Raw genomic sequence first — 15186 nt, 5'->3', positions numbered from 1 at the left:
TGCGACGGTGTGGGGATTCCTCAGACAGATGTCATTGTGCCTTGTCAGAGTCCCTCCCTGCTATAGTACTACAGAGTGCAAAGAGGCCACGCTATCCTGTACTAGCAAAAAAGGAGCCAATGCTAGACACTCCTGGAACTGCCGCCACCACCCGGGAAAGGACAGGTCACGGAACTGGCACTTTTATGGATGCTTCTGTGGAGACAAAAAATAATAATACTCGCAATTGTTCCCCCGGGGCAAGTTGTCATGAGTAATACGCTTATAATTCCGAGCTCATTCTAGCACACGCATTATGCTGTGCTCACATCAACCGCTGCTGCTTGTTACCCTCCAATTGTTTGTAATTGTATTTTTTCGGAGCAAATAGGTCACTGGAAAGAGCCCTAACTGGAGCAGAATTAAACTCTCTAACCTGGATTAGGCTCCGACACCATGGACAATGGTTGACTATAGCCCTTTTTTTACAAATGACTTTATGCGACAATGCAGCTGAATCCAAAGTGGAACTGATGATGTGGCGACGCATCAAAGTTGTGAATGTGTCTCGATTTCCCTATGCCCAATTTGAATCTGAGATGTGCTTTCGCTTATGTGGACACCAACAATGAGAACTACACACCCCTGCCCACAGACTTTGGCCACACACATTGTAGTGTTTCATCAAATGACTGCAGACAGGCCAGACCTTTGAACAGAGCCGTATGAGAGAGAAAGGACACGGTATCACAGCTCAGACCATTAAGTGTTGCAAAGTATGACATTGGCTTATTGTCTCTAAAAATGAACTGTTGTATAATTGTGTGCTGCAGCGAAATGTGAAATCTAGTTGGTACCAGAATAGAAGCCTCATTATCCAAATGAAGCCACACCTTACATTCAATTTCATACTTACCTCATTTTTTACACAGCGATTTCTCTGTAGTTTCATCATTGTGTCCAGCTGACTGGAAGACTTAGGTAGCATCAGTGATACTCACATGTCGTGGTTCTTTCAGTTTGAATACGTAAGAATCAGAAGAGGTTTTTAAGTTGAGGTATTTCTTATTTTTTACTATCTGTACGTGGGTGTGAGTTAGTATGTTAAACAAAAACAGTAAACAGAAAAAAATATGTAATAATTTAGAAAATGTGGTATGAATAATGAAAAAAAGAGGAGAGGGGAAATTATTTAGTAAACAATTTCCTGAACATTTTCTTTTGACAGATTTCCAGTCCCTCAGTCATTTTAATTGAGACCTTGCTACTCAGCTCCTACCCACATGTACAGAACATGGATGGAAAGCTCGATAAGTGTTTTGAATTATGCGCAGAATGAATTGTACACACATATATGAGTACACGTAATGTGTTCCATACATAGTGCTTTTAACACCACGCAGCCACTGAAAATGTCTGGTTTTAGCACTAAGCTTGTAAAATGAATGAGTGAGCCAGTGTGCCTAAGCATGTATCCCTAAGCTGTAGATGTGCTCATGTATTACTCTAACAAAAGTGGATGGCTCTCTGTACTTTGGGAAAAATTGGATAGCAGGCTGCCTGCTCTTGTCATGCCAGTGAGTCCGGGCAACAGCATGCTGAAGCAGCAGGTTTGGAGGTGGTGGTCTAAGTAAACGTGGGCTTGAACATACAAGTTTATAAAGACACTTGGAGAATGTTTAATTAGCCTGGTGTAGCTCGAGGCTATACGAGATGCTCCTTTCAGAGTGTCCACTGGCAGGTCCGTGGCACACGTGGGTTGACACTTTAAGGATAATTAGGTATTCAGAAATAGAAAATGGTGGTAGAGTTGTGTTGCTCTCAATGGGTCTTACCCAGTTTCACCCCAAATGTGATTCATAGAGCAGGTATAGAGCGCTGTGCAACCTGGGCGGAGATGCTGGCTATGGACTACATCTACTTCAACCCCTCAGTCGGTCTGGGCTGCTCAAGCCGCTGTCAGAGAAAGGGCCCCGGGGGGTCATCTCTCCATCATAGTGTGATGGGGACGGAGGGAGCCGCTGAACCTCACTCTAACTAGTGTTCTGCCCTTCAATGATGGATGGCACTTGAGGGACTGGAATCGTAGTGTATGGAGCTGACATGCATTTCCTTATTTTCGGTGAGTTACTAGAGGAATTGAGCCGCTCCCCGCTTTTAAAGGCTCTCTCACAGCCAGTCGAGGGTATATCTCAAAATTCACTGCAGTTCAAGGACCTTACAAACTCAATGACTACTATAAAATGTCCTCTTCACGCTAAGTGGAAAGCAGCAGTCATGTTTTTTTGACGAATGGAAATATCCTCCCGGTGAGAAGGGATCAATTCTTAATTTGCAGTTTTGTGTTAACATGGTATATCATGCAGTCAATATTCTGCATGCCTTAAGCTGAATAGAAATGACTTGAATTAGTCTTGCTTAACCTCGTGGCCAAGCATGTTACAGTGTTATGCATTTAAAGTGACATAAGTAGTATTTTTCTGCCCTATTAAGCTAAATCATCATCATCAAGTTTGGACAGGGCTTTTTGATCGATCTTCTCAGTGACATCTTCATTAGTTCTACAAATTCCTGGCATTTAAAACTCGCTTTATGGCTCAAGCTTTCCTTTAAGAGCTCCTGTTCTCGAGCCAAAAGTAAAGTAATTCAAATTATGAAGGATGATCCACCATGCATTTCTGCTGGATCTCTACTCTAATTAGAGCACAGTTGACTTCATTCTAAAATTGTGATAGATATTTTGCTAGCTCCAAACTGTATCAGAGTCACACAAATATTTATGCATCTCTTTCAGGTCAATTTTGCTTACCTCAATTATATGTTCTTTTATTTTTTTTATTTTCCCTTTGGGTAAGTTCCTTTCAAGATGGTCATGTTGCAAGGCCCCAACACTTGTCACTCATCTTGATGAGCTGTCTACTTTGAAGAAGTATCTAGCCTGGAGATGAGGTACCCATCAAAACACGCAGCCACCACAGGCACTGAAAAAAAACAGATGGCAAGTGCAACCACTTTCAAAAGAAAGAAAAAGCGACAGCAATCTTCACTCTTAGTGTGCATTTGCGGTTTTCTTCCCCTTCTCTTGCTGATTTTCTGCTTTATTGCTATAATTGCTATGACACAACATAGCCCCAGTGTAGCTCACCACAAGCCACAATCACATAACACAAAAACTTGGTGAATAAGCCCCAAATTGTTAAAAACAATCTCATTGAAAAACTTCCGTGCATTAGCCAAATTTGCAGATTCAGCCATGCACACACAGGGTCAATGACAGACCCCAGACTTGTGCACTGTGTACTTGACCCAATTTACCCATCGGTTCATTAAATATTAATTTTATTATCTCACCATGCAGTGGATGTCCGTTCCATTTACGTTATTTTTAATGCGATAAAACATTTATATTGCCGCCTTAATGCTCCTTTTTATACACAAGCCTTGTGGTCTTCATTCAATTATCCAACACACTTGGCCTCCAAAATATGCCTAAGTGCTCCTGCCACCAACCCCCACCCTCTCTCTTATCTGAGTAAATATTAGGTCAACAGTGTTATTGTGTTAGATTATTATTTCTGTTGGCGCCGGGTTTAAACAACATCAAACGGCATGAACGTTGGCTCGTCTTCACCATGCGGAAAGCGTGGAAAAGTCAATCAAACGTTGGCATCTGAATGCTGTGGATCAGTCAGGAGCAACAGGGGGGGGGGGAGGGGCTGGGAGGGTGGAATCATGCTGGTCTCTAAAGCCGACGCAATGACCCCCTGCTGCCTCCTGCGCTTTGCGTTCCTCTTAAGGTCCATATTTAAAGGCTGCAAATGTGCAGTTTCCCTTAATGACTCATGCTCCATCCGATTCCATGTGATATTTTTCCCCCGTTCCCTTAATCAAAGCCCTGTCAGAAAAAAAAGCTATCATCTGGGCTGAGGGTGTATACGGGTATACAGAGCAGCATTGGGAGATTGCTGCCGTTGCTATACACAAAAGGCAATTTTCATATTTCATCATGTCATAAATTTGAATTGTCCTAGCTCCAAACGAATAGCTATGTTGTTCAGAGCAATGTGGGAACAGAGCTTTCCGTCCGACTTGCTTGAGTACGCTGACTTTCCCCGCAGAAATTGTCAGTCATGCAGCAACTCTCTTTCTGCAGTAAATGGTCAAACAAAACTCTCGCCTCTCCAGGGTCATTACTTAGCCACTGCATGGGCTGTTTACATGATTCTAAAGATCGGATTTTCAGAGATTATGTCGATGTTTATCCATACTTGGCATTAAAATGAAGTACACTCCTGTGACTGTATTATTTAAATCAGTGTGAATTAATGTTAATCACGGTTATCTATTTATAACACATGCTGATAGATGCATTTTGCCTGGATTGCTTCCAGACTGCATAATACTCTGAAAGCACCCTGAGCCCTGACCACTTTGGTTTTTTCTGGTTTGAGAACATGATGTACGATCAAATGATAAGAGTTGTCCTGGGGAAATAACATAGCCATAGGCAAGGCTATGTAGCCCACAAGACATGGAGAGGTGTAGACAATATTTCACTACAACCCAGAATGCACTCTCTGAAAATGTGTTTTTTTGTTTCTATTTTCTACTCTAGACTACACAGGTGTTTCCTAATTAGCAGCTAATGTTAGCACGCCCGAGTTAGCCACTTCTTACAGCAGCAGACTGGAGATCAAAGGTAGAATTAGCGAAGAGATAACGCCCTGATTGAAGGAGGAGAAAAAACAACAACTAAATGGATCATGGAAGACATCCGTGTCACATGTCAATACTGTAGGATGAATGAGTGCACACATAACGAGCATGAAAGTGGTGCATAGGAATGAACTCCAGGGGAAATTCCTCTGTGGGGAACAATTCCTTCTTTGATAATTAGTGCTTTAGATCACATGTAAGGTATTCTTTGATTTTTTCTTATTGATTGAAATAAAATGCCATTGAGTTATACCCACATCAATTGGTGTGATTCCATTATAGAACCAGTAACGTCCAGTCAACACATTGGGTTTGCTAGTAAGTATATTTTCTGATTTTGTCATCCCTCCCTGGGTCTAAGTACAAAAGAAAAGGCTATTTCTACTGAAATCAAGAAAGTGCATTATGTAAGGAGCTAAGTGGAGGCTCTTAGAGACAGGTAAGTATGTGGGTGACAACGCGGCAGTAACTACTAGATCCTGAGTAGAACAGGCCATTATGTAAGTGTTTCTTAAACATTTAAAAAAAAAAAAAAAAAAAAAAAGTTTAGAGCAACAAACATTAAAAGTAAGTCTTAAAATGTCCTTTTCTGCAAAATTATACATTTTCCACCTCCTTAATATCAGGCATTGGAGTGTTGCCACCATGGTATAAATGCCCATGGAGTGCAAATGTGAAAGCCTAAAGCAGGATGAAAGCTTCAAAGGCAGCGACCAAGAAAGACACATTCAGACAAGAGGAAGAAAGGAACGTTTGGGTGTGAGACAGGAATAGACAAGTGACTCTTCCAGTAAATGTCGCACACTAATCAGAGAAGGGTTGTGTGATAGCAGAGTCTGTCTAATTATCATCACAATATTTCCCTAAGAAAACATGAGTCGTAAACTTCACAAAAAAAAAAAAGTATTTTTGGTGTGCTTTTTCTCGACTCCATACTTCACTTTCAACCTCAGCGCTGTCACCAATTATCAAGCCAAATAGAGACTGGCATGTTTTATATAAGCTAATCTTTCCCGTACTCTGATGTCTGCTGCCTGTTGACATACCCATCCACGCACAGCAGAACTAAGCAAAGCAGAGTCAATCAAGTCGCTCAGCTTATGCGTTCTGAACCTTTTAACAAGTTATTTTTTTTCTCCAAACTAATGAATACCCTTGTCTTCTTCTTCCTTGACCTGGGCAGAAATTGTAATGCAGTAGTTTTTTTTTTTTTTTTTTTTTTTTTTTTTTTTTTTTTTTATAAATCATTGGCCTATTGAGTGTCCAATCCCCACACCACAGGGATTTAGTCTACATTTCTTTGAGCTTTTTCTAATTAAATTACACACACACAACTGAATGAGAAATGGGAGGTTTCCTATTTCAGGACAGAGGGAGAAGAAGGAGCAGAGTCGGCCCAAATGTAATTATACAGGTTATCACATGGCTAGTATAAATATATGATAGGATTATAAAACCCCTCACAAAATCAGTTTCCTGGTAAAGCTAAAATGTCAATGCATTCATTTTCTTCATTATTCAATAGTGCTTAAGTGTACACTGTCACTTTACAATTATTGTATTGTATTCATTCCCTATGCCAAACAATTAATACTGTCCATGTACATGATGTTCAATTGTAGGGTCCTTGCACAATAGCTGTATTTAAATTCTAATCAGCATGCCTCTGTTTAGTATTGCACTCTATGCCTCCTGTGGCCGGGCCAACAATAACGATTTAAATGAACAGCATTAATAAAATACCTGCTGTGGCCTAAAGAACAAATGCAAATTTCTAAATTTAGGCACTGATGTCTAACTTGTGCTTTTCAAACCGAACATGCACATGTTTTACTCCCTGAAGTCCCTGACGCCCTCTCTGCATGAATACAAGATTGGAGAAAGCGTACAAAGGAATGCCGTTTATTATCCGAGTCGACTGCTCTAATAAAAGATTTAGTCAAAACGATGTAGACATCTTTTCCCTCCGAAGCAAATGAAAACGTGAATAGCAGTAGGTCTGTGGTCAAGACGTACTGTACTGGAGGTTGTGTAATGGCTTAATGCAAATGGATTTGTGGAACATCTTGGGACTTTGTATTTATTCACCGTAGTGTTTGAACTGAGTCAATCAAGGGGTAGTCAAGGGACATTGACTTATATGATAATCATAAACTTGACTCTCCTATGTTCATGATACATAATTTGTTTTTGTTTTTATTGCATTGGCGGCAGCCGCAGATCAATATTCTGCTGTCAAGGGTTCAGAATGCAATTTCCAGTCCGTAATTGGCCGGTAAGCCAAACATATTGTTGTGGGCAGATGCATGAAGCTGCTCTCTACCCAAGCATTCCCTCAAACACCTCCCGTGCGCCAACAGAGAAACGATTATACAACACGCAACAAGCAACTATATCATCATTTGGAGAGCTGTTTCCTCCCAGCCCTCCACCAGTGTTTTGAATCTCTTTCATCTGAAGATGCCTTGTGTGTGTCACAGTTTGACAAAGCCTTAGTGCGCGGGTTGACATTTCACACCGCATATCAACTTCTCAATTGGAGGAGCCGGTGCATAGCGTGTGATCTGTCTGGCAGCAGGTGCTGAGGCTTTGTCAAAGGCAGTGGTACAAACGGCACGTCTTCAAATAGAAGGAACTCTGAGACAAAATGGTGGACGGCGAGAGAGCTGACAGGAGGTGTAGCATCACCAGCCAAAACAATCTGTAGCGGACTTCTCCTGACGTGCCTCTGGCCGACATGTCCACTCATCAGCCCTTGTCAGCAAGAAGCCCAGAATTCAGACCTTCCTCAATCTGTGAAGGAGACTCTTGACACACACACACACACACACATACACACACACACATACACGCACACACACACACACACTCTGGCCTTAGACCTCAATTGCATTTCTTATCCTGGCATCACCTCATGTGGACAATTTGACGGTGAATTGATAAGCCAGCTTCCACCAAATAATTTAAAGGTGGAATCAGCGAATCTGGAGAATGGTTGTTGTCAAAATAACTTTCTCAAAATCAATGAATATCTCCTCACAATCCGCTACCTGTCCATACTGTGTATTCGCTGAAAAATCCACAAAATGACATGTCCCTAGCTAAGGCGGGACCCTTTGTTAACATACTCTTTGTTTACATACCTGCTTTACAAGGCATAAGCTGTGTCTTAACACATTTCTTTTCAGTGCTTACACAGTACGGACAGGTAGCGTATCAAGGAGGAACTATTCACTGATTTTTACAACAAGCATTCTCCAGAATGGCTGACTCCAGCTTTAACCGTTTAGATTTAGAGACACAAACAGAGATAGAATTGTGGTTGCCTCCATAGTTGTGATGCATTCACGTGTAGTATATATTTTGTAATGAAATAAGTCTATCTGAGAAGGCAGGTGATGCTGTGTATGTGAGCAGTTGAACCATGGCTCAACAGAATAACACCACAGCACTGTTAACTTAATGGCAAACTGCAGCCTTTTCCTCACTTATCGCTTTTTTTATTATAGGTGAGGCGACAAAGCCGTCAAGCCCACACATTCTAATTTTGCACTTGAGACGTGACAGTGCATGTCTTAGGTTACAAACTCCACCATTGTTCTTTTGTATTCCATTACAATGAGCAAGGAAAAACTGTGCATGTCAACACTATGCTTGTGCGCTTGTAGCAAGTTTTTCTCTCTTAAAAAAAGAATGTTCCCCTCCAGAGGCAAAGAAAAAAAAAGTGTTTTTGGTGGCTTCTGCTTAGTGTGAGAAACTGTTCTGAGCACTCGGATAACAAGACTTGACATGTCATAGCTAAAGAAATACAAAACCCTGGGTTCTTCTTGTTTTTCTTACAGCAGAGTATGACAACCCACAGAATACATTCACACCCAGTTATTACACTGATAGCCAGCGCCAGACACTAATGTCTACTCAGATGCAGGGCATTTCTTCTTTCTTTTCCAACCCTTTAGATTCATGCAACATTTTAGTCATTTTACCACATGAAGCGTTTGCAGGGGTACCACAAATACACTATTAATACCACTCACAAAACTCCCGGACGAGAGTAGCTGTTTTTCCCCATTATACCTCTTATGAGCTGTGGGTCTCTCCTATATTTGCTCGCCATCGATCATAGCGGCGTGGCGGTGCACACACGCTGGATAGCAGCCGGTGGGGGGAGAGGCAGCATTTGCAATCAAACGTAGAGGGAGCCGGTGTGAAATCTCAGGAAGAGGCAGCTTCCCCCATGCCCGTGGGCAGGGGATCAGACGATGAGGAAGCCTGCCGCAGACACTCAACACCTCCCACTGGCACCCTGATGCAAGCAGCATGCAAACCCACCCTCTCACATGTATCTGTCAGCCAGGGGGTTAAGCTCTCTGTGTGTGTACCCCCCGACTCCGTATAGCTGCAATGTGGAGTTGCATGTTACGCTAGGGCTACTGCAGTAGGAAAAGCTTTTTCTTAGCATTTGCAAAAAGGTTCACCGTTGAGTTGCTGATTTTGTTAGTGTGGTAGAAAGGTGAAACATTAGTTTTACTTTCTCTCTCTCTCTCTCCCTCTCTCTCTCTCTCTTTCTCTTTCCCTCTCTCCTTGTGATATTGCTTTAAGCAAAAGATATATATGACTGACCCATTATAAAAGGAAAAAAGCGTCAGACGCAATCTATCTTCAGGTCTAGAGGAAGGAAAAATAATTTTGCTGTGCAGAGTGAGAAATGTCATTGAGGGACCGGCTTCTTCAAAAAACCAAATCACAAGCTCTCTAAATCCAGTCAGCCCTGATCCAGCCACTGGCATTATAGTGTTGGGGTTTTTCGCCCCATCTGTTCTCCATTGTCCACCTTGGCTCTCCAACCATGACATACAAGACTATAAACTCTAAAGGGGTTTTGCTCCAGACCGTGAGCAGATTTATTTCAGGTGTAGGTACAGGAGGAAACAGGCTTGAGTGGGTTGAGAAAATACCAATTTTTACCACCCTGCCTTTTCAGCTGCTCTGTCACCCCACGGTTCACTCATTGTGCTTCATCCTGCCCACCCCAATATTCAAACAATGAACGGTTCCAGCTAAGTGTGGGAGTGTGTTTGGATGCGCAGAGCAGACTGTATTCTGCCACACTGTAAGTGGGTACTTGAGCCGCAGATGGCTAATAGCCACAGCAAAAGGCAGATGCAAAAGTATAATTATCGGTATTGATTTTCTTTTCTTCTTCTTTTCATGTAGGGATTTGAGTGTGACGGAAAGGTCAGAGCGTGCAAATGTAAAAACATGTGCTTTGAGAAAATGTCACACCCTCTCATAGCACTCAAACGCATGATAACCAATATATTGTTATCATCCTTCATGTTTTTGATGTGTGACTGGACATGATATGCGGTATGTAGATGAGTAATGACAGCATGTGGCAACACTTGCTCAAAACACGACAGGTTGCAGTTGAATATATTTCATCACATGTCAAAGCTACTTTATAAATAAAAGCATGTGATATAATGATGAAATACTAACAGACAAGGTAATGACCCTAAAATAGCTGGCATTAGAGCATCTTGTGTTCTCTCTGGCTGTCGTGTGATGTGTGCATTGGCACTGTTGGAAGAAAATGGCAAGCCAGACGCTGTATTTAGCTGTCATTGCTAATTGTATGGAACTTGATGGCGGTAAGCACGGCTCAGCATGTGCCTCTATTTCTGTCACCGGTGCATGGTATCAATTTTCATTAATGTTTTTCTTATAGTTGGCAATACATTACATAAATCCAAAACATATCATGATAATATATTATTATTTCATTTTCTTAAACAGAGCAGGCCTAAAGTCTATTACAAACCTGACAGTCTCTGAGGATGTGGCAATCAGTGTTAACCTTCATGTCTTTATCCCTTCTTTTTTGAATCTGAAATAATCCAAAGGCAAATAAAACATCAGCTATAGGCCCATTTCTGCTTTTTTTTCTGGTTTCGCTGTTTGCGTGCATTTCTAACAAGCCCTTACATGCACACATAACGATTGCACTTTCTAATGCATAAACAAAGGAAACCTGCTCCATTGGGGCATGTGAAGTTTTTCTTTCGAAAACAGGCGTAAATGGAACCCTTTTTTCAACCCCCGCACACTGATTGTTCGTCTATGGAGCCACGCCGAATTTTACACGAATCCGCTTGGTGTGGCATAAACCTCCTGGAAGCTGTGGAGAGGTTTTAATCAAGTGTGAAATCCTTTTGGAGGAGATGCCTACACGACTGTGCTTGTGCTCAGAAGCGTACTCTTCAACCCTCTCCTTCCTAACTCTCTTCACATGAACATCTTTTGTAGCAAGAGTCCATTTCACTGCAGTGATGCATACAGACAATGCTCTTAGCGGAGAAAATAAAACTCCAATCATCATGCAAGTGCGCACACACACACACACACACACACTCACATATTCACGCTTGCCCCGGTCGTCTCTCTTTTCTCTTCGAAAAGAACTCCAAACTCAGTTTCTTCTTTCCTAATCAGGCATAAAAAGTGTAGTTCATCCATTTGAAAAGAATCAGTGACTTTGGCCGGGTAAACAAAGAGAAGAATTTGCCACTTAAGCATAATGGCGTAATTAAGCATGAACGAGGCAGAACATTGTTCAATTGTAAAGTAAATGCATTAAATGGTCGAAACAGCTAGCAATTTGGGATTATTGGAACAATGAGATTAACGGCGACAATAGATCAAGCTATGCATTCTTTAAGAAACAATGGGACAATTGTATATGGATTACCCATAAGAGATGATTTTGGGGCATAAATAAAGAAAAATGAGAACAAATACCTTCCACAATTTTTTTATTAAGCGGTTTAAGTTGTGCCTTGCAATTCACACAAGCTGTTTCACTTTGTCTTTGGATTGATTGAAGCCCTGGTGGGGCCGGATGCCGTATCTTTATCAGCCTCATAGGTCTGACATTTAGTTGGATAATTATCGCGCCACTGGTCACGAGCACAATGCTGATGGTACATCTCATAGGCCACTGTCAAGCTGGCATTTTCATGTATTAGCAGTGAACCCTCAGCACTGCCTCTTATACGTCATCTCTCGTGTTTGCATCATTCTCATGCAACAACATCTTTCTGCTCGGAGCTCTCTGCTTCCCCTGCCAACACATTTACTCTCTTTCACACACAACCAGCCACAAAAACAAGACGGTGATGGACGCATTTATTTGCGGTGTGGACAGCATTGAGGCAGTACAGTAATGCAGTTATCACAGCAATCAGAAGTTTACATTTGGGGCGACATCACAGGATCTTAGTTGGCTGCTCCTCCTTTTACAGACATTGATTTGGCTGTCGTAGTCTGAGTCTGAAGGGATAACAAAGATAAATTGAGTGGTATTTCCATTACGTCGTCTGGGCTGTATGTTTAGCTTGTCAACAGGTGGGCTGCTTAACAGGTCTGTTGGCTGCCAGCTGCACAGTTCTGGTAAACAAACGCGTTCTTGAGTGCAGTTTTACTTTCACAAACCCTGTGATTCTCTTGACTGTAAGCTGGAAGCAAACTTATTTTGGAGCTTTCACAGCCTGTACATTAAAATGAGGTCACTGGGTCATGGGCCCATTTATTTAATTAGGAACAGTTGAATAGAAAATGGATGATAATCAAGGGCAGGGAACTCATTTCAGCACTGTCAATCAATAGCTCATTCAACAACAGTTTTGCCCAGAGGGATCCAGCCATTCTCTCAATAACCAAACGCCGTAGCTCCACAGTATGTGTCTCAGTGGTGTGCTGTCCATTCTTGCAATCTTTTATTTTGACACATATTTTGGAGCGCCATTTACAGAATACAAATCACATGTAATAAAAATCAATACTCTGCCGTTTTAACAACACAGTGATATATTACAAACATACCTGACAAACTGCTGTTGGATACTTCTAAATGACATAGACACAGCACGCCATCTCTCCTCAATGTATCACATCAGCTAGTGGACTACACACACACACACACAAACACACACAGTAGTGCTCATTACACAGTGCATAGCAACAGCTACATAGCAACTGCTGCTGACTGCTTAGCAACAGCTGCAAAGACATCAAGGAGGGGTGGGGGGGTGTGTGTTTCATGGGGTGCTTCAGATGGCACCATGTCTGTTCACAAATGTCTTTTTATGACTTAAAAAAAATAAAATGAACAAATGTAGTTTTGATTAGTATCCATACGAAGCTCTCTGACGGTGCTTGTTTTCCCTCTCTCCTCTGCCCCACAGACATCCGCTCCATCCCTGATGTGGCAATGACCGGAAATTGTACCACAGAGTGCAGCGAATTGGGCCACTCAGACGCCTGCTGGATGCCCGGGCATCCCTCCCCCGTACGCAAGACCAGGAACCCCCCCAAACTCTCCACCTTCGTGCCTTACCAGGAGAGAGGGAGCCTGGGTCGCCTGGCCAACGGGAGCGCCAGGCTAGTGGGTGGTGGTGGCGGCGGCGAGGAGCACCGGTCGCGCCTCCCGCCCTCCCGCAGTGCCTATTCCAATAGCGGTCACGACGCCAGTCAAGACTGCCCCTTGGAAGAGATGCCCCTGAGTGTTGCCTCCGAGTTCCCACCCACCTCCCCTCCTGCCCACACTCCAAAAAGAGAAATTTACCTGTGAGGGAATTATCACCATCTGAAAGAATGAAAAACAGGCTGTCCACTAAACACACGTGCTAAAGCCAATGCCCGTTTTTGTAGGTAACAATAGGCTCTGTCTCATTTAAAATCACTTGGCATGAACACTTGATTTTATGTCATTTCCTTCCTTAAATTATTAATTTATTAGCATATTTATTAAGAATTCCACATGGTTAATTGATGCACTCGCTCATTTATTTATACAAAAATCTCGATGGGTGAGATTGGAAAAAGATGAAAAAGGAAATGCAGATGGTGATTGCTACTTTTAGTACTAACTAATTATTGTTGTAGTTAGACACACAGTGAAGTGGTCTGTTGAATTGGAAAGTCGTGATCAGTGCTCTTGTGCCATTATTAGATATGATTTAATAGACAGCCAGTCTGGCCCGATCGGAAGGAATACCATTTTTGACCAACAATTAAATGGAATGGCCTATCTTAATGTACAGTGCTGTAAATACATTTGAATGGTGTGTTCTACATATATTTTTGTCTGGTGTGAGCTGAAAAAAAGAAGAAAAAAACATTAAAAAAAATAAGCCTCAGAATTTTTAGCATATTTAAGCTTTTTCTTTGCTGCTGCTGTTAGGAGCTTGATTGAAACCATCTCCTTGTGTGGAGCTGGATATATTGTGGTGGACATTTATCCCTCTCCACACAATCACACACACCTTTCGACCCCTAATCATAGCAGAATGGCCTTTACCTCTGCTCCCCGTAGAGCGCTGCCACTGGTGGAGAATGCTGTGTGGCAACATTTAAACTGACATTATGTTCCACTGACTCGCAGCACTGTGACCTATCGTTCATCATGAGAACGGTTGACTTGGCCACAGCACCCCCGAGTCACAATGACCAAACGCAGAGCACTTGCCGGACACATTCTGATTGGCTTTCCATATAAAAACCTTGTGACTCACTCGGTGGTTAAATCATAGCAGTGTATCAGCTTGAAAAAAAATCTCTCCTATATTGTGACAATCAGACGGGCTCTATAACGACCAATCCCTTCCCCTATACTAAAGCTCAAGGTCCTTTCACCCTCACAATCTATATGATCTATAATAACATTTGTAGATCCAATAATATATAAGCATAAGGAATTGTTTACATGAAAGGGCACGTAATTGTGAAGAGTCCTTCAAGAGATTGAGTACGTATGGACCTTATGATGAAGCGGAATGCAGGAGAGCTTTACGTTGAGAGCTCTTTCCTTTAAAGATCTCACTGGATATACTTCTTCAGAGGTGAATTCAAGACACGGTGCACTCACTGAAATGAGAAAATTAATAGACGGTGACGTGTACCTTCAAGTCAAATAACTTTTTGAAGAAATATTGGGAGTTGAAGTCAATAACAATGAGGGAATGCAATCCATGTTTGATTTCAGATGTGTACAATTATTGAGCTCAAAGATTGTTTTTACTGCAACTCCTGTTAATTATAATATTCCTTGTATTGAGGACAACATGCTTAATAATATATAAGGCATCTTCCCTCCTTTGGCTATTGAACAGAGAATAAAAAATAGGGCATGCCCGTGGGCTTCATTTATCTCTACAAAGATCTTCCGAGTGAATCTGAAGGATATGTCTGAAGGACACTATGTTTAAGTCGGTAATTAGATCTTAATGATGACAACACTGGCCTGCCTCACAACATTGTAGAGTTCGCCCAGTATTGTTGATTTAAACATTGATTTGGTTAGATTCGTAGATACCTTTCACCTCTGCAGAGTATTTCCATAGTGAGATTGTGTCTTTGAGAAAGGGTGAAGGAGCTTAGAATGGACATTTCCTAATTAGGGTGAGTAATGAGTCCAGAGCTGGGGCATGT

General features: G+C 41.9%; 1 protein-coding gene across 1 annotated transcript in view; it reads left to right on the top strand.

The window, feature by feature from the left end:
- Positions 1-13327, top strand: part of pcdh1a (protocadherin 1a) — a gene marked incomplete at its 3' end in the record, with an annotated part of 74771 nt that extends 61444 nt beyond the window's left edge. The window contains exon 4 of the mRNA XM_080040409.1: positions 12942-13327. Within this exon, the coding sequence (XP_079896535.1) occupies positions 12942-13327 (386 nt within the window). The remainder of the gene's footprint in view (positions 1-12941) is intronic.
- Positions 13328-15186: the final 1859 nt, after the last annotated feature.

This window comes from Ammodytes marinus, assembly GCF_949987685.1.
Source record: "Ammodytes marinus genome assembly, chromosome: 14".
Classification (NCBI taxonomy): domain Eukaryota; kingdom Metazoa; phylum Chordata; class Actinopteri; order Uranoscopiformes; family Ammodytidae; genus Ammodytes; species Ammodytes marinus.
The sequence above is the reverse complement of the archived record's forward strand: the minus strand, read 5'-3'. Positions and strand labels throughout refer to the sequence as shown.